The sequence below is a fragment of the Notolepis coatsorum genome (assembly GCF_963971535.1).
Source record: "Notolepis coatsorum genome assembly, chromosome: 17".
NCBI lineage: Eukaryota > Metazoa > Chordata > Actinopteri > Aulopiformes > Paralepididae > Notolepis > Notolepis coatsorum.
In genome coordinates this window covers 13,950,150-13,970,850 of record NC_140181.1, presented here as the reverse complement: position 1 = coordinate 13,970,850, position 20,701 = coordinate 13,950,150, and the positions used below count along the sequence as shown (strand labels likewise).

The 20,701-nt window shown below is 43.6% G+C and overlaps 2 protein-coding genes across 3 annotated transcripts; one reads left to right on the top strand and one right to left on the bottom strand.

The window, feature by feature from the left end:
- Positions 1 to 763: 763 nt before the first annotated feature.
- LOC311244572 (uncharacterized protein) lies at positions 764 to 8,259 on the bottom strand. The gene is made up of 3 exons (XM_084334158.1): positions 7,946 to 8,259; positions 6,869 to 7,134; positions 764 to 1,897 (listed from the first exon to the last, which is right to left on the bottom strand). Exons 1-3 carry the CDS (start codon positions 8,091 to 8,093, stop codon positions 1,589 to 1,591), a joined length of 723 nt encoding a protein of 240 aa, XP_084190284.1. The 5' UTR covers positions 8,094 to 8,259; the 3' UTR covers positions 764 to 1,588.
- A 243-nt stretch (positions 8,260 to 8,502) lies between these two features.
- Positions 8,503 to 20,666, top strand: tmed4 (transmembrane p24 trafficking protein 4). Of its 2 annotated transcripts, none has more exons than XM_084334157.1 (5): positions 8,503 to 8,695; positions 11,918 to 12,018; positions 15,358 to 15,483; positions 17,008 to 17,154; positions 18,091 to 20,666. In XM_084334157.1, the coding sequence occupies exons 1-5, from the start codon at positions 8,542 to 8,544 to the stop codon at positions 18,238 to 18,240; spliced, it is 678 nt and encodes a 225-aa protein (XP_084190283.1). In that variant the 5' UTR covers positions 8,503 to 8,541; the 3' UTR covers positions 18,241 to 20,666. The 2 variants fall into 2 exon arrangements, with proteins under 2 accessions (XP_084190283.1, XP_084190282.1); XM_084334156.1 differs by having other exon boundaries at positions 11,918 to 12,081.
- Positions 20,667 to 20,701: the final 35 nt, after the last annotated feature.

Sequence of the window (20,701 nt, the reverse complement as noted above, 5' to 3'; positions counted from 1 at the left end):
ATGACCTACTTTCAAAACTGCTTTTTCTACAATGTCCTGTGTGTATCCTCTGGTTTTAAACATCATTTTTAAAGTATCTGTCTGTTCCTGAAAACATTCATCTGTACTACAGATTCTATGGATCCTGTAGAACTGGCTGATAGGTAAACTGTTTTTTAGCGGAGTAGGATGAAATGAATCACTTCTCAAAAGATAATTTTTGTAACAAGGTTTTCTGTATACATCTGTTTGGAATGTACCATTGTCTTTTTTTATAATAATATCTAAGAAATTCACTTGGTGTTGGTCATACTCCATAGTAAACTTTAGATGTTCATTTTTAGCATTGAGGAAATTAAAGAATTGTATCAATGTCATTTCATCCCCTGTCCACAGTATGCAAATATCTACCGTACTTTTCGCACTATAAGCCGCACCTGACTATAAGCCGCAGCAGCTAAATTGAATGATGTGTACATATATAAGCCGCACTGGACTATAAGCAGCATGTGTTTTAATGTTTAATTACCATATGTAAGGAGTGGAGCCTGCGGCTTAATTTGACTCAACACAGGAAACCTCACCCGGCCCGGACACGGAAAGGATTGACAGATTGATGGCTCTTTCTCGATTCTGTGAATGGTGGTGCATGGTCGTTCTTATATTGAGCTTTAAGTTCCCACCTCTACAGAGAATGACTCCCACCTCTACAGAGAATGACTCCCACCTCTACAGAGTGACTCCCATTGGGACACAATACTGTCGGACAAATAACAAGAATTACCTCATTTACAAGTTGTATTAAGTAAATAAGGGAACAGATAAATAACATTTCAATGCAGTAAAAAAAGCAATATTTCGATTTTCGGGTTTTGTCCACATATAAGCCGCACCGTTATATAAGCCGCAGGGTCGAAAAATGGGGGAAAAAGCCGCGGCTTATAGTCCGAAAAGTACGGTATATATCTTTTCCACATCTTAATGTATGGTAAAAACACATTTTCTGAAGAGTTGAATACATAATTCTGCTCAAAAAGACCCATATAAATATTGGCTATGGAAGGGCTGGCTTTGCTTCCCATACTCAGTCACGCCTTTGGTTTGTAGATAGTTCTCATCTTGGAACATGAAGTAGTTATGCGTGAGTACTGAGTAGAGTCTCTGTCAGTTCTATAAGAATGTGTGTTTCTGGCGTTGAATCCGGTGGACGATGATTCAGGAACAGTGTCAGAGCTTCTAGAGCCCCTGTACTGAAGTGTATAAGGATTCGATGTCCAAGCCAGGCCATGTAGGTCACAGTGGTCGGATCCTGGACAGATTTCAAAGTCTTAAGTAGGTCTGTTGAATCCTGTGTGAAGGATGGGAGAGATTTCACAATTGGTTGTAGGAAGAAGAAGTCCACATAGGAAGAGATGTTTTCAGTGAGAGATCCAATTGCTGCCACTATTGGTCTACCTTTATACAGTAGGTTGAACAGGATCTTTATGAACTTTTGGCAGGCAATAGAACACTGGAGTCTTTGGATGATCCATCTTCAGAAAGGCATATTCTTTTTTTTAGTCAAGAGGCCATTGTCCAACCAATTCTTTAATTGATGTAATGTAATGTTTTATATAACACACATCTCGATCTCGGGGCCAAACTCCAAATCTAAGAGGATTTTCTCAATGCCAATTCTGGCTAGCCTCTTCTTGTAGTCAGAGAGCCTGCGCAGGGTCGGCACCAAGCTCAACATGTAGTGTTCGTCTCCATCCACCTCCCTGTTTATTGTGGACAACAGACTCTCTTGATAGTGTGTAAGTGGCTGTGTGCCATTTCTGGGGCTTTTGAATGGAACCGAGGTAGAGGTCGACGGAGGGTGTTCCTCCTCTGGGGGAGGTGCTGGGCCTGCTGCTGCCTCCTCTTCACGTTCCTCAACCTGTAAAGAAAAGATCATATTTTAAGTTGACCTGAGTTTTTACCCATATGGGAAATACCGTAATTCCTCTAATAGTGACCCGGGCTTGTATTTTCTTAAACTGTAGTGGGTACCAGGCTTTTATTAGGAGGAGGCGTGTATAAGAGAGAGGCCTATATTTCTAATTTTCAAACAGATCATAATGAATAAATCAACATTTTGTGTCAGTTTGAACCCAGTAAAATGTACTGGGTTCATTTATTGAAACCAAGTACTGTATGAAATAGTAAACAGTGCAATTACGGGTGGTCACTGGTCATTTCAACGTTTTCAAAGTGAAGCTAGACCAGCACTCTCAGGTTCAAGTATTTAATGGCAGCCTGAAACAGACATGTTTCAGAATTACATATTCCTTCTTCAGTGTTATAGCTGCAAGCTATAACACTGAAGAAGGAATATGTAATTCTGAAACATGTTTGTTTCAGGCTGCCATTAAATACTTGAACCTGAGAGTGCTGGTCTAGCTTCACTGCTTCTTTTTTATATAATACTTAATGGGATTTCAGCACCCAGTGTAGAATCTTGAGAGCGCGGTCTAACTTGACAAACGTTTTCAAAGTGAAATCAAGTAACTTTACCTTAGCAGCTCTCAGTATGCAGCTCAGTATATTAGTAACCCGGCTTGTATTAGGAGGTCGGCTTATAATTGCTTAGCTCAAGAGCGCACCCGGCCATTAATATAGACCCGGTTTGTAATTGAATACCGGTCACTATTAGAGGAATTACGGTAGTCCAGCGGTAATACACTAGGGGTATGTTTTTTTTTCTTCTTTTTTTTTTGGTCTTTTTCCCCCTCCATTTTCCTCAGATTTTCTCCCATCCCAATGTTAGTCGTATGCCAATTCCCAGTCCCTTCCTGGTCGCTGCGCACTTACCCCCCACAGTCAGATCATCTGGGAGAGTGGAGGCTACCACGTTAGGGCGGGCCATACTTTTTTTTTTTTGGAAAATCAATCGAGTGGGGTGTCTAAAATATGTGTTTTTTTGTGGGGAATTCAAATATGGGATTATTTTTCTAATCGGATAACTCCTACCTACATTGTTTTGGATTTCAAAATGGCCGATTTGACCATTTTTCACCCCTTGGCCATACATGGATGCCAACATGAATCTGAATGAAATCCTAACATGCAAGGTGTCTAAATTATGTGTTTCTTAATGGGGAATTCAAATATGAGTTCATTTTTGGGATAGGATAACTCTAACCTACATCATTTTGGATTTCAAAATGGCCGATTTTACCATTTTTCACCCCTTGGCCATACATGGATGCCAACATGAATCTGAAGGAAATCCTAACATGCAAGGTGTCTAAATGATGTGTTTCTTAATGGGGAATTCAAATATGAGGTCATTTTTGGGATAGGATAAATATAACCTGCATAATTTTGGATTTCAAAATGGCTGATTTTACCATTTGAACCCATTGGTATTGTATTACAAAATTGCAAAGATATAGGTATATATAGAAAAAATATATGGGAAATCATTTATAATGACAAAGCCATCAAATTTATTAACAAGTGAACTGTATATAACTGGATACAACTCCAAAGATCAATAATAATACTAACAATAATAAATTGTATTTGTAATGCACACAAACACCTAACACCTAAGTGCTAAATCTCGATCTCCTGACTTCTTGAACTTTGCCAGGTTCCAATATCTTGATTGGACTCATTCTTGGATGGCAAGATCTCCTACTGTACTGCTTTAGCCACCAACCTACAAACACAAACTTAAAGTCAACGTCAGCCATAAATAGGTGAGCTCTTTCCAGAACTACTCAGCAGAAACCTCTGTAACCATTTTAACAAACGTCTCAATGTATTGAGAAAATCCATGGGACTCCATCAATCCTCTATCTTCTTAAATTTGATCAGGTTGCACAAGTCCTGCTTGGATTAATTCTTGGACATCAGCCTCCTGCTGGTCTCCTGAGCCCTGATCCCTCCATCCCTTTTTTCTTGTGAAAAGTACTTAGCAGAGGCCTCAGTCACCATTTTAACAACCCTCTCGATGCTTTGTGTGTGGCAAGGCCAGTCGAGAACCTCCATGGGGGTGTTGATTAAGTTCTTCACCTCGGAAGTGCTTAGGGAGCAGGTGAGAGGTGGCTCTGACAAATCTTCTGACCAGCTGATTAAGCCACCAATGCTGGAAGCGTCACTATTGATGTGAGGTGTTCTTCTGATCCTGACACAGGAGTCTCCCAGCTGAGTGTCTGGATCCCCCTCTCCCTTGATGGCCAGGATTTTCTCCACCCCCTCAATTCTCTCTTTTTGATCCTCAGAGCACAGCAGTGTTTGGAGGATGGCTTCACTGTGGGCATACCAAGCAGATCTTCTCACAGTTGGCATCACAACATCCAGCACCTCCTTCCTCTGAGACTTGAGGCAGTCCAGCTGAAACAGGATGTGCCTAGGCCCTTCGATTCAGGAGTGCTTGACCTTCATGTTGAACCAACATGGATAATACACTCCAATGATGAATTCCACAATGCATTGTAGATTATTCAGGTTCTTTCTTTTAAGTTGATGCTTTGACACCCAGAGCCTGAGGAGTCTGTTTGCTGTGGTGAGCCAGCGGCTGTGGTTTACCGGTCCAATCTCCAGCAGAGCCAGCCTTGCAGAAAGCACTCCATCCCTGATTGCACAGACCAGCTTATAGCCATAGTGTTGATCAGTTGAGAGATCTTGAATGATCTTCTCAGGCAGCTTGATCAGCGGAGGGCCAAGAAAGATCCTGGTGAAGTTAGGATTGATCTCCAAGTCTGTAACAGAATCAAGGAGCTGTCCTATTGGCCGAGACTATTTGTTGTCAGACAGAGTAGCCCCATCAACTTCAACAATGAGACGGCGCAGTGGAAGTTCACCAGTGTGCAGGTTGCACACCAACCAGACCAGCTTTCTCCCCAGGTGCAGCTCCAGCATTACACCTGCCTTCACTCCAGTGTTGACATTGGTCGAGTCTCCTCCAATGGCCCACAAGGTCTTATCAGAACCTCTCTCTTTCAGCCAGGCAAACAGGCCCTTAGCAAACTCCTCTTTAGTTGCTTTCTCTGGTGTAAAGTGGAACAGATGGTTGCTGCCAGGCTCACTAGCAACACTATAGTGTTCTTCCTTGATCTTTGCAGGAAAAGATTGGTCACTGCCCTCAGCTTCCATCATCACATTGGTCATGTCAATCCGCCCATCAAAGAGGATACAGGAGATCCCCCCCTCCTCCCTGCACTTCTCCTCAAACTCTTCCCCCAGCTCTTGCATCAACTTTTCTTGTGCTCTCTTAACCTTGTTTTTATCAATCACTTTACTTGTGTCATCTTCTAAGATGAGTCCTGCATCAATCAGAGCTGCAGTTGCTATAGCTGCAGTTGGCCTTAGACCTATGCCATACCTTACACTAGCAAGGGCGATGTTTGGAATCTCATCATAATTTTTCCGTAGCTTTGCTGAAGCTGCAGGGTCAGTTTCAGGAATGAGCTCAACTTCAGGGACTGTAAGGAAGCTCTCAACATCCTTCCTGGCAACCTTGTCTGCTGCTGCAAAGCTTTCTTCTTTGCCCCTTCTCCTTTTCTCTGCCTTCTTTTCCATCCCCTGCCTTTCCAATGTTTTAAGAAGATAGAGGATTGATGGAGCCCCATGGATTTTCTCAATACATTGAGACGTTTGTTAAAATGGTTACAGAGGTTTCTGCTGAGTAGTTCTGGAAAGAGCTCACCTATTTATGGCTGACGTTGACTTTAAGTTTGTGTTTGTAGGTTGGTGGCTAAAGCAGTACAGTAGGAGATCTTGCCATCCAAGAATGAGTCCAATCAAGATATTGGAACCTGGCAAAGTTCAAGAAGTCAGGAGATCGAGATTTAGCACTTAGGTGTTTGTGTGCATTACAAATACAATTTATTATTGTTAGTATTATTATTGATCTTTGGAGTTGTATCCAGTTATATACAGTTCACTTGTTAATAAATTTGATGGCTTTGTCATTATAAATGATTTCCCATATATTTTTTATCTTTGCAATTTTGTAATACAATACCAATGGGTTCAAATGGTAAAATCAGCCATTTTGAAATCCAAAATTATGCAGGTTATATTTATCCTATCCCAAAAATGACCTCATATTTGAATTCCCCATTAAGAAACACATCATTTAGACACCTTGCATGTTAGGATTTCCTTCAGATTCATGTTGGTATCCATGTATGGCCAAGGGGTGAAAAATGGTAAAATCGGCCATTTTGAAATCCAAAATGATGTAGGTTAGAGTTATCCTATCCCAAAAATGAACTCATATTTGAATTCCCCATTAAGAAACACATCATTTAGACACCTTGCATGTTAGGATTTCCTTCAGATTCATGTTGGCATCCATGTATGGCCAAGGGGTGAAAAATGGTCAAATCGGCCATTTTGAAATCCAAAACAATGTAGGTAGGAGTTATCCGATTAGAAAGATAATCCCATATTTGAATTCCCCACAAAAAAACACATATTTTAGACACCCCACTCGATTGATTTTCCAAAAAAAAAAAATATGGCCCGCCCTACTACCACGTGCTTCCTCCGACACACGTCCAGCCAATCACCGCTTCTTTTCACCTGGCAGCACGGATTCTCATTGAGAGGGCGTAGCGTGTGGAAGGATCACACTATCCCCCTCACGTCCAATCCGCGCTTAGCAGGCGCCCCGACCGAACTGTAGGAGTCGCTGTTTACAACGACCCGGACCCACCCCGCCAGCTTCTCCCACCCTCTGATACAGCCAATTGTATCAGTGCAGACGGCCAGCCAAGCTGGTGACAACCCCGGAGCTGTGAGCCGGATTCGAACAGGCAAATCCAGCTCAGCTCCGGGGCTGGTGACGAACGCAATCTCCGCTCGGCCACCTAACCGCCCACTAGGGGTATGTTTTAAACACTTGCTACACTACCTCTCTTTTGGGCGACATCATTGGCGTCGGCAGGGCCTCGACCTCACTGGACACCTCTGCATCCTCCTCTCCTCCCTGAACAAAAAGGTTTGAGGTTGTGGCCCTCGTCTTGCAGTGCGGTGCCAGGAACCCCAGGATGGCCATGTATTTCCACCTCTTGTTGCGGGTAGTGTTGTTGGCTCCACCCCTTTTCTGCTTCTTCTCCTGCTTCCTCTCCTTCAGATATTTGTCTCTTAGGTATTTCCATTTTTTTTTGCACTCCTCGACTGTTGATAAAAGATACATCTACAATCAGCTAACTTTCTATTAGAATACATTCATTAAAAAAAAAATCTTACTTAAATAAACAATTTGAGGTGTTCAACCAGTCATATGAATGAATGAATGAATGAAAACTTTATTAACAGATTGCAGAATGGGTACAGTGCAGTACAGCTCAATACATACAATTGTTAAGGGGATGCAGACCAGAGAAAGACTTTCGTCTTGTTTACACCAGGGTCCCCCATTTCCAATTCATCGTAACATATATGACATACATGACATACAGATAGACAGTACTGCTACATCTATACATTTATGACATACCAGATTTGCAATTACAGTACTGTATTTGTGATACAAAAAGAGTCCAGAAAGAAAAGAGTATATACATTAGGCGTAGAAACTGTACATTGGATTGGGTAGGTGGGGGTGGGACTGTACATTGGAGGTGGTTGGGGGGGGGGGGGGGGGGGGGGGGGGTAGGAGTGGGGGGGGGGGGGGGTATATATACATAAAGGACACTTGTCAAAGCTTTACTTTTAACAATAACAAAATATTTAGGACACAATAACTAACGTCCAAAATGTCAGTTAGAACCTTGAAATCATGGTACCACTAACGTTATTGAACTGGCAGTTAAAACTCAAGCTAGCTAGTTAACATAACTACAAGGTAAACAGCAAACTAACATCAACCTAAGATAGTATTGATTGAATTGCTTTATTGATTGATTGAGGTAAATTATGATGAACTACAAAGAAATTAGCAAGCTAACAGCAACCCAACATGATAAATACAATTAGTAATTCTCACCTGAAACCCCCAAATGAACAGAGACATCTCTCCAGGCCCTATTTTTGACATTGTTGTCGTGATACCCCTTCGTTGTCATGTCAAAGATGACATGATTGTCCGACACCGCAACAATCAGCCTCTCATCAGCAGCCATTCCAAATTTCATGTCTTTATTTGGAATGTCGAGAAAAAAAAGCTCCAAGCGTTTTTCTGGGTCTCCTCAGAGCTCGCGCCAGCCGCGGCTTCACCCCTTCCTCGATGAGTTGATGAACGCGCTCCTTTCCAAAAAAGTTTAACTAGTTTCAACTTTATGCGCTGGGACGAGCTCTCCGACCAAAAACGCTGCCGCCCAGAGCTCATAAAACGCGAGGTGCGTCGCCGCGAAGAGGAGCGCGCCGGTCGCAATGAATGACCGAAAGGAGCTGACAACTCATAAAACGTCGGCTATGGACACAAGAAACTTCCGTACTTTCCGCCAATCAGCGCACGCTCTCTGTGGCTGCCACAGCGCCCTGTGTGTGAGAGGAGCGCTCCGGAGCTGCAGCTGGACCCTCCTCCTGCAGCCTGCAGGCAGAGCCTCTGTGCTGATGTGACAGAAGTCAGAAGGAGCTAACATGATGCTCAGCCTGCTGCCTGCCGCCGGGATCCCAACCCTCGCCCTGCTGCTGCTCACCTGGGCCTGTCCGGGACACGCACTCTACTTCCACATAGGAGAGACGGAGAAGAAATGCTTCATCGAGGAGATTCCCGACGAGACCATGGTCATTGGTGAGCTAGCTAGCTAGCTGTATTGTTTGTGTCGGTAGCTAGCCAGCTAACGATGCTAATGCTAATGCTAACCTGCTAGCCTGCTAGCTGGCTTCAGTACAGAGAGACCAACACACAGCTGGAGTGAGGAGGAGGAGGACGACAGGTGCAATGGCTTCAGTACAGTCGCCTGGTTTCCACGATGAGGCCACATTACTGACAGGGTAGATTCTGTGATTATTACTGAAGTGCACTGCCAACATAACTTATTCCTCCACTGGGCTACATAATCTAAAATAATATATGTATTATTATATACGAATTGTGCCCTTGAACCCATGTTACAAACATTCTGGGGTGGCTCTGGAAAGCCCCACTACTAGTCTGATTGATTGATTGATTGAATGATTGATTTTTATTTTGACAATATATAAATAACTGACATGTGACAGAAGCACAGTCTGGAATACTGCCAAGGATGGACACAAAAAAGCTCAGAGCTTATTTCCATCGTGGTCCTTGTTGTAGGGGGGTAGGGGAGCGAAGTGTTCAGACATGCATCATACAGCCATCGTAAAGACGCATGACACCACAACACATCACATAGACATAACATGGACACATAAAAACCTGTAAAAGTGGTGTGACATGTTAACCTATACAGTTGTACAGGTGATGTGACATTACTTTAACCTATATAGTTGTACAGGTGATGTGACATTACTTTAACCTATACAGTTGTACAGGTAAGATGTGACATTACTTTAACCTATATAGTTGTACAGGTAAGATGTGACATTACTTTAACCTATATAGTTGTACAGGTAAGATGTGACATTACTTTAACCTATACAGTTGCACAGGTGATGTGACATTACTTTAACCTATATAGTTGTACAGGTAAGATGTGACATTACTTTAACCTATACAGTTGTACAGGTAAGATGTGACATTACTTTAACCTATATAGTTGTACAGGTGATGTGACATTACTTTAACCTATATAGTTGTACAGGTAAGATGTGACATTACTTTAACCTATACAGTTGTACAGGTAAGATGTGACATTACTTTAACCTATATAGTTGTACAGGTGATGTGACATTACTTTAACCTATACAGTTGTACAGGTAAGATGTGACATTACTTTAACCTATATAGTTGTACAGGTGATGTGACATTACTTTAACCTATACAGTTGTACAGGTGATGTGACATTACTTTAACCTATATAGTTGCAAGTTTCAAGTTTCTTTAATAGTTGTCATACAGAAGTACAGAATACTTTCATACAAAATGCTTCTTACTGTTACGCTCCAGAGACTGTGCTAGACAAGATAGTATCAAATAACATAGTATAGCATGTAATTCTGTAACCTATACAGTTGCACAGGTAAGATGTGACATTACTTTAACCTATACAGTTGCACAGGTGATGTGACATTACTTTAACCTATACAGTTGTACAGGTGATGTGACATTACTTTAACCTATACAGTTGCACAGGTAAGATGTGACATTACTTTAACCTATATAGTTGTACAGGTAAGATGTGACATTACTTTAACCTATATAGTTGTACAGGTAAGATGTGACATTACTTTAACCTATATAGTTGTACAGGTAAGATGTGACATTACTTTAACCTATATAGTTGTACAGGTAAGATGTGACATTACTTTAACCTATACAGTTGCACAGGTAAGATGTGACATTACTTTAACCTATACAGTTGCACGGGTAAGATGTGACATTACTTTAACCAATAGTTGTACAGGTGATGTGACATTACTTTAACCAGTGATGCAGTCGTAATATGGGAACTGCCCACACGTCACGTGCACGCGCGCTACCGCGCATACATGTTCCCTCGGTTGCGCACAAAACAGATGATTATTATGCATAACAATGTTTTAAATGTAATTGTAGTTACAATTTCTTTAATTGAATTAACTTAAACTAGAAAAGTAAATACAAACTAAATTAACAATGTAACTTAGAGTTAGTTTACTGTACAGAAGGACAGTTTCCTTCAGACTGAAGCACAACTTAATGTCTCATCCTTCCAGTCGGGTTGCTTGACCACAGATCAAGGCAACCCCCCACCAATTGCTACACGGCTTGTATTTTGGTTTGGCACTTCTCGTTGTTATGCTATGGTATCCTATTATTATGCAAAGTCTAGGTGATAAGTGCGGGCCGGGTAGCTTAATTGCTTTCTACAACGGCCGGGTACTTATCACACGGCGCGACGCGCACTTCTGTAACCGCGTGTGTGCACGACTGCATGCCTGACTTTAACCTATATAGTTGTACAGGTAAGATGTGACATTACTTTAACCTATATAGTTGTACAGGTAAGATGCAGACAGGAGAACAGGTGTTTTCAGTCTCGACACCGAGAGGAAGAGGTGATCACAAATGGCAAAATAAATGCTATTTCAGCCATGACCCCTTCCAAAAAAACAAACTAAAAGAAAAGTTTTTTTTGATCCACTTTTTTTCTCCCATTTTCTATATTTTCTCCCATCCCAATTTCGTATCATCCAATTCAACCCTCCCCTGTCACGGACGCTGTTTCTTGCCTCCCACAAGCCGGCTGCAATGTGGACTAAGTCATGCACAAGTCCCCTCCGGTACTTGAGGTAACAGCAGTCTCATCTTTTCACCTGCGCAGCTCGATCTCTCAGTGGCGAGGAGTAACGCGTGGGAGGCTCACGCTGCCCCCGACACTTCCTGATTCTACTGCGCAGGCGCACCAACCGACCTGTAGGAGTCGCTGTCCACAACGCCCGATCCCCACCCATCAGTTTCCCACCCCCTAATACGGCCAATGTGTATTAGTATGGACGACCAGCTAAACTGAAAGCAAATGTGGAGCGCTGGGCTCGAACTGACGAGCCCAGCGTCTCCAGCATTTTGTGGCGAGCGCCTTGCCCACTACGCCACGTAGCCGCCCAACAAAAAGAAAAGTTATAACTTTCACAATAGCTTACATACTATACTGTGTGTTTAAAATGTCCTTAATACAAACATTCCACTCTGTTGTGGAAATATGATTAATGAGCATCTTCTGGCTTCAATGAAAGGGAAATCCCCAGTTTAGTTACAGACCGATGGTCCTACTTATCTATGAACTGCAATTTCTAGATCCTCTGTTTATTGGCTTGTTTAGATCCTCTGTGTGTTTATTGGCTTGTTGAAATAAGTATTGGTTGAACTGACCTTCTGTTTGTCTGACAGGGAAGTACAGGACCCAGCTGTGGGACAAGCAGACGAACTCCTTCCTCCCTGCCACCCCCGGCCTCGGGATGCATGTGGAGATCAAAGATCCAGACACCAAGGTACGCCTCCCTGCCACCCCTGGCCTTGGTATGCATGTGGAGATCAGAGATCCAGACACCAAGGTACGCCTCATGACAGGGTCGCTATGTGTAGTGGGGCGATATGGCCAACATATTCATGTAACGTTGTTCTTCGCTTTTGACAGTATAACGATATTTTAGTTTTCCATTACAATGAATGAATGAAGGATCATTTGCGTTAAAATAGCGCTTTAAAATGTAGGGTGGACATTGCCTTCTTCACCACCACTGTGTACCACCAACCTTGGGCTACACAGACTCAATGGGCCTCATTCACGAAGCGATATAAGAACAGATTTTCTCTTATTTTGTTCTTAGCTGGGATTCAGCAATGTTTTCTTATTTTTGCTTTTCTCTTAGGCAAGACCAAATTCTAAGAGTGGTCGAGAGCACTCTTACCCAGATAAGAAACTCCTACCCAGATGAGAAAATGTTTAAAAAGCCTACCATTAATAATAATAATACATCAGATTTATATAGCGCTTTTCCTAATGCTCAAACTTTACACTTTACAAAACAAACAATACAATACAGGTTTAGTAGAGAAAATAAAAATAATTATATAAAAAGGTGAGAGAGGAAGGAGTTCATGGGTTCAAAGCAAACCATTGGTCAATTGCCCCCAAATATGACTTTATAAACCCAGAACCTTTCAATAATAATAATAATAATTATTATTTAAGGTTCTGCTTCTGAAATTGATTATATATTGCTGTTAGAACAGTTAGATGCTCTGGCCGCATAGAACGCATATTTAGAGATCGTCTAGATCTATTTGCAGAGCCAGATGAGTGGCTGCTTAACCGTTTCAGATTGCCAAGAGCGGTCCTTTTAGATCAAATCATGTGCCTCCACACCTACAAGTTCTGAGCGCACTCAGGGTTTTAGCCACAGGGACCTTTCAGATAGATAGGTGACAGGTCCGGTATTTCCCAATCTACTGCACGGTTGGCTCTTGACAAGTGCGCAGTCGTTTGTATACTCCAGTATTGTAGTATAAATCTTTATTTGTCATCAGATTAACACACACACACATGCGATGGGCGACCCACAGGAACACACACACACACACACACACACATGCACAGAGTCATGAGTCGTGTGTGTCATTTTGAGATCAGTCGCAAATCGTTTCCTGTTTAATGGATCGGATGCCGAACCTCGGCTGTTTTGCACACGCCTCGTTTGCCTTATAAGGAGCTGGTGGGCGTGTCTGTATGCAAATGATTGAGCGAGAACGCGCATTTGAGTTTAAGAATGAGTGGGATTCATCATTCAACACACCTGGGTGAGAACAGATTTGGACGTTAAGAAAGGGTTGATGAATGCGGCGGTGACTTTTCTTATTTTTCTCTTAACACTTTCCACGCCAGACCCGATGATAGTCAGGTTAACTCGCCGAACGTTCAGTGCCAGACCCGAGTATAGTCGGGTTTTGGTCGTTATTTCTTTTATTCGCTATTTATACAAGAATACCCTGAAGACTCTAACAGGAGCACTCATTCAAGGGTACTACGACTATGCTTGCACCTCATGGTACCAAAGCACCTCAAAGGCACTAAAAAAAAGACTACAAAAATTTTGACAACCTAGGATGGCTTAGAGTAGACGACAGAGTACAGCAACTTGCAATGGGCCTGGTCTACAAGATACACTACACCCCTAAGGTACCCATGTACATGTTGAGGTACTTCCCAAAGGTCAGTGAATACCACGACCACAACACCAGAGGGAGTTCCACAAATCATGTGCAACCCAGATTCGGCACAAACAAAGGACTAAACACGTTTCGCAATTATGCAACATCAATGTGGAACGCCCTACCCACAGATGTAAAAAAAAATGTGAATCCCTACCCTCCTTCAAAACCGCTCTCAAAGAGCACCTACCGGAGGCTGCAATTCGAAACTGGCCCCCGTAAATGTCCGAACCCCCCCTCCCACCCCCTCCCTCCTAATGTACATTTCCCTCCCCCTCGTGTGTATATATTTACTGTTAGGATCTCTGTTTAACAGTACTGTATATTTGCATATCGTGTATGTCACAAATGTAACGGTACTGTATATGTATGTCATAAATGTCATGATTAGATTAGATGATTCGATTTTTATATCTGAATATCTGTATGTTGTGTATGTCATTATGAATTGAAAATGGGGCACCCTGATGTAAACAAGACGAAAGTCTTTCTCTGGTCTGCATCCCCTTAACAATTGTGTGTATTTAGTTGTACTGTACTGTACCCATTCTGCAATCTGTTAATTCAAGTTTTCAATCAATCAATGACTGTATAATAACAACCCATACCTTTGTGTGGATCGGTGACGGACCATATATTCAGTACACTTCCCCTCCCAGTACACCTCCCAGTCCTAATGGGTAGGGCTCAATACAATATAAAAGTCCAAAATACAAAAAAGTACAGTGAGTGCACGTGGATATGAGTTCTCACGTCCCGAGTTCTGACAGCGATAGTTCTGGCAGCAGGGCCGGCCGTCCGAGCCCTTGGTTGTAAAGCCTGATTGCTGTCGGTATAAAGGTGTGTCGGGGGGGGGGGGGGGTGTGTGTGAGTCGCTGGCTAGCAGAATGATGATGGGGAGGTCAGGGGGTTGGAGCTAAGCACGAGGCGGGGAGGTAGGTTCCGCTCTGAATGTCCCCCGACTACATTCCTCCTCTAATCCAAGAACTCCTCACATGTTATGTGAGGAGGGGTGCGTTGGTGATTTCAAAGCTGGTTGCACTGTGTTTTAATGGCGCCACGTGCACGCGCATGCGCATAAATGTTCCCTCGCGTGCGCACAGACTAAAGACAATGCCTAATTGCCTCTACGAATGGAATGTAACACATTTCATTCACACGTTTTGTGTGAATGTATCTGAGAACGTATTTGAACACACCTGATGACCTGCGCTATTGTTATGCAAAGTAGCCAGGTGGGTACTTAGCGAGTTGGCGCATCAGTCGAGTGCTGCGCATTCCTGTGTGCACTCGCATGCTTCTGCTCACAGACCCATGAGCAACGCACCCCTGGTTATGTGTCGGGCTGGGCGATTAATCCACCTTCAATTACAATGTTGACTTCCCACGATCATGAAAACAAGATAATGGCGATAAAAGGATTATTGGGCCTGTATGCCACATTGCTCTCATTATGTCTTGGGTTGTAAACACAGCGCACGCTTTCCTTCACAGCGGTGCACCCCTCCCCCCATGCCATGCTGCTCATAATAGTAATACTAGTGTGTGTGTGTGTACACACATACATACACACACACACACAACCTGTCTGAACATCGTGCATCGTGTCTCTCTTCCAGATCATCTTGTCCCGTCAGTACGGCTCTGACGGGCGCTTCACCTTCACCTCCCACACGCCGGGAGAACACCAGATCTGCCTGCATTCCAACTCCACCAAGATGGCCCTGTTCGCCGGAGGGAAGCTGGTAGGAGCGCACAGCCCTAATACTGACGACATCTCCTACTAGAATATTAATAATAATAATACATTTCATTTATATAGCACACTTTAAACTCAAACAATATCTCAAGATGCTTCACAGGAAAAGGGAAAATAAAATGTTCAACTTCAAAGTAAAGACGTAAAAGAATAGGAGCAGTAAAAACGGGCTCTAGTGGAAGATAGAGTAAAATAAACAAGTCTTAAGGCAGCAAGGGAGTCTGAGGCCTTGATGGATCCTGGCAGCTGATTGTGGCACCTTTTAAGGCGCCCAGTGCGGGGAAAGCATACGTGGTCTACATGTTAGAATAAGTGGTCTACATGTTAAAATAATAGCTATAGACTCTAGCCATCACTGATATAAAGTGTCATCCCTCCACTGCAGTAAACACAAAATACAGTTCTGGTATCCCTTCCTTCTTTATCCAATCAGGAGCGAGAACTCTACATCAGTGGTCACCAACCTTTTAAGCCCAAGATCACTTTTTTTTTTGGTGAAGGCAAGATCTACCTATTGAAGCGTTGAGAGAAAAAGACTTGAGCCAAGATTGTACTTTAAACTAAATCACTTTTATTTGCCTGTATTCTAATTACATGCAATGCTTTGGTCCAACATTAAAACGTCAAAGTAGAACTGTAATATGTACTTTCTCAGTCAGTGCTAAGTGCAGTCATCTTATGCAGCATCACTTTTCACATCAAAACAAAAGTAGAACTGTAATGTGGACTTTCTCAGTCAGTGCTAAGTGCAGTCAGTGCTAAGTGCAGCATCACTTTTCACATCAAAACAAAAGTAGAACTGTAATGTGGACTTTCTCATTTTATTAACATTGACAAACATATTTACAATTAGCATTTTATAAAGTAGAACTGTAATGGGAAGGGAAAGATCTTAAAAAAAAATGTTACAGGGAAAGTCTCAAAGATCGACCAGTCGATCGCGATCGACGGGTTGGTGACCACTGGTCTACATGTTAGAATAAGTGGTCTACATGTTAGAATAAGTGGTGTACATGTTAAAATAAGTGGTGTACATGTTAAAATAAGTGGTGTACATGTTAAAATAAGTGGTCTACATGTTAAAATAAGTGGTCTACATGTTAGAATAAGTGGTGTACATGTTAAAATAAGTGGTCTACATGTTAAAATAATAGCTATAGACTCTTGCCATCACTGATATAGAGTGTCTGGTCAGTAACATGGGTCTCTCATCCCTCCACTCTGCAGTAAACACAAAATACAGTCCCTTCCTTCTTTATCCAATCAGGAGCGAGAACTCCACACTGCAAAAATGACCTGACAAAAATTAAGAAATAAAAAACTAGTTTTAAGCAAATGTGTCATTGAAACAAGCGACATAATCTACCAGTGCAGTAAGCAAATTTGGCTCGGTAAGATTTCTTGAAACGAAGTAAAAACAATATCTGGGGTTCTCTCTCCTGATTGGATGAAGTGGGAAGGGTTAGGGTTCTAGATGATAGTGATGCTGCGTGGCCTTGTCTTGCTACAGAGAGTGCACCTGGACATTCAGGTGGGAGAACACACTAACAACTACCCCGAGATCGCTGCCAAAGACAAACTCACGGAGCTGCAGTTGCGGGTGCGTCAGCTGTTGGACCAAGTCGAGCAGATCCAGAAAGAACAGAACTATCAGCGGGTGAGTGAGTGAGTGAGTGAGTGAGTGAGTGAGTGAGTGAGTGAGTGAGTGAGTGAGTGAGTGAGTGAGCGAGTGAGTGAGTGTGGGGGGGGTCTTCTCTCCTGTCTCTGTCTTCTCTCCTGTGTCTGTCTTCTCTCCTGACTGTGTCTTCTCTCCTGTCTCTCTGTCTTCTCAACTGTCTCTGTGTCTTCTCTCCTCTCCCGACTGTGCATCTTCTCCTGTCTCTCTGTCTTCTCTCTGTCTTCTCTCCTGTCTCTGTCTTCTCTCCTGTCTCTCTGTCTTCTCTCCTGTCTCTCTGTCTTCTCTCCTGTCTCTGTGTCTTCTCTCCTGTCTCTCTGTCTTCTCTCCTGTCTCTCTGTCTTCTCTCCTGTCTCTCTGTCTTCTCTCCTGTCTCTCTGTCTTCTCTCCTGTCTCTGTGTCTTCTCTCCTGTCTCTCTGTCTTCTCTCCTGTCTCTGTGTCTTCTCTCCTGTCTCTGTGTCTTCTCTCCTGTCTCTCTGTCTTCCTGTCTCTCTGTCTTCTCTCCTGTCTCTCTGTCTTCTCTCCTGTCTCTGTGTCTTCTCTCCTGTCTCTGTGTCTTCTCTCCTGTCTCTCTGTCTTCTCTCCTGTCTCTCTGTCTTCTCTCCTGTCTCTCTGTCTTCTCTCCTGTCTCCGTGTCTCCTCTCCTGTCTCTGTGTCTTCTCTCCTGTCTCTCTGTCTCCTCTCCTGTCTCTCTGTCTCCTCTCCTGTCTGTGTCTCCTCTCCTGTCTCTCTGTCTCCTCTCCTGTCTCTCTGTCTTCTCTCCTGTCTGTGTCTCCTCTCCTGTCTGTGTCTCCTCTCCTGACTCTCTGTCTTCTCTCCTGTCTGTGTCTCCTCTCCTGTCTCTCTGTCTCCTCTCCTGTCTCTGTCTCCTCTCCTGTCTGTGTCTCCTCTCCTGACTCTGTGTCTTCTCTCTTCAGTACCGGGAGGAGCGCTTCCGCATGACCAGCGAGAGCACTAACCAGCGGGTGCTCTGGTGGTCCATCGCCCAGACGCTCATCCTCATCGTCACAGGGATCTGGCAGATGAAGCACCTCAAGAGCTTCTTTGAGGCCAAGAAACTGGTGTAACGTCGTCCCTTTTCTCCCCCCGACGAACGAACGGCGCCAGACCCGTAGAAAGACATTACTGACTTGAGCTGGACCGAGACGGGAGGGGAGGAGGAGGAGACGGGAGGGGAGGTGTCGTCATCGACCATAACAGTGCAGCTACAACTCTAGAGGGAACAAATGAACGGAGGCCATTATCACATGTGTGCTTGCTATAGCTATATTGTTATGAATGGAGACCATTATCCCATGTGTGCTATATTGTTTTGTTTTTTCTTTTTCCAGATCCCGTTTTACCTCCGTAAAGAAGGAACACCTTAACAACATTCCATTTGTCCTTTTCTGTTCTGACCTCATACGTCTTCTACACGTCTCTCTCTTCTGACCTCATACGTCTTCTACACGTCTCTCTCTCTCTTCTGACCTCATACTTCTACACGTCTCTCTCTCTCTTCTGACCTCATACGTCTTCTACACGTCTCTCTCTCTCTTCTGACCTCATACTTCTACACGTCTCTCTCTCTCTTCTGACCTCATACGTCTTCTACACGTCTCTCTCTTATGACCTCATACATCTTCTACACGTCTCTCTTATGACCTCATACGTCTCTCTCTCTTCTGACCTCATACTTCTACACGTCTCTCTCTCTCTTCTGACCTCATACTTCTACACGTCTCTCTCTCTCTTCTGACCTCATGTCTTCTACATGTCTCTTCGCAGTGAGTCTTCCTGGACCACATGGGGGTCTTGCAGTGTGAGTCTTCCTGGACCACACGGGGGTCTTGCAGTGTGAGACTTCCTGGACCACACGGGGGTCTTGCAGTGTGAGACTTCCTGGACCACACGGGGGTCTTGCAGTGTGAGACTTCCTGGACCACATGGGGGTCTTGCAGTGAGACTTCCTGGACCACACGGGGGTCTTGCAGTGAGACTTCCTGGACCACACGGGGGTCTTGCAGTGTGAGACTTCCTGGACCACATGGGGGTCTTGCAGTGAGACTTCCTGGACCACACGGGGGTCTTGCAGTGAGACTTCCTGGACCACACGGGGGTCTTGCAGTGTGAGACTTCCTGGACCACACGGGGGTCTTGCAGTGTGAGACTTCCTGGACCACACGGGGGTCTTGCAGTGTGAGTCTTCCTGGACCACACGGGGGTCTTGCAGTGTGAGACTTCCTGGACCACATGGGGGTCTTGCAGTGTGAGACTTCCTGGACCACATGGGGGTCTTGCAGTGTGAGACTTCCTGGACCACATGGGGGTCTTGCAGTGTGAGACTTCCTGGACCACATGGGGGTCTTGCAGTGCAGTGCGAGTCTTGCCTTGTTGTGTTGGGGTCACTAGTTCTCTTAACCCTTTCACTACCACACTACAGAAGGTTAACCTTTCACTACCACACTACAGATGGTTAACAGTCTGTGGTGTGGTAGTGGAAGGGTTAACCTTCTGTATTGTCGCAGTGAAAGGGTTAACCCTTTGGTAGTATGGTAGTAGGTAGGGTTAATACAGGCATCGCAACATCTATATCCATAGATCTTCAGTTTCTGTTCCAAGACTTTTTATAAGCGGTCACAGACAGACAGACAGACACACAGACAGACACGTCATCTGGAATTGGCCTTATCCTTTAGATGTGTTTTTGTTTACTGTACATAGTTTCTGACTAGGATCAGAATTCCTGAGTGTCTCTTGAGTGTAGATGAACTGGTCGACTACAGACAGACAGGTTGGTCCTGCTAGTCGACTACAGACAGACAGACAGACAGACAGGACGACAGGTTGTAAATAATAAGTTTAGCTTCTCTTACCGGATCATCTTCTAATGCCTTTTACAAGCAGAATTAATGGCATGCAAGTATTCTGGCTCATCTTGTACACATGTATTGTTTGAGCGTCATCATGGATCTATAATCTAGGAATTATTTATTGAACCGCCACGGCGCTCTAGAGGTCAGATCGAGGCCAAATCAGCTGCGTTTACATTGCAGTGAATTCTGCCGCATCTAACCTGGAGTTCTGCAGCTTACACCCTTAACCCTTTCACTGCCACACTACAGAAGGTTAACCCTTTACTATCACAGTGATAGTAAAGGGTTAACCTTCTGTAGTGTGGCAGTGAAAGGGTTAACCTGCTGTTGTGTGGCAGTGAAAGGGTTAACCTTCTGTGTATTGTCGCAGTGAAAGGGTTAACAGAGAATCACTTCATCTAACTATGATCACTTTGGGGAGAGAACATGATCGTGTTCATCTCGGGCGTTTGTTATCTTAAAAAAAAGTTGTTTTCTTTGCCATATTATTCAGATCTTAATGTTTCAAGGCATATGTCAAGATGTGGAGTACATTTGGGCACGTTATTGTTTCAAGGTCTTATTCAATTAGATTTTTTTTTAACTATGAATTGGATCTCATCTCCATGTGCTGAATAAAAACTTTGGCCAAACTGTCATTGATTTAGTTTTCCCTGTTTCTCTCTGAATACCG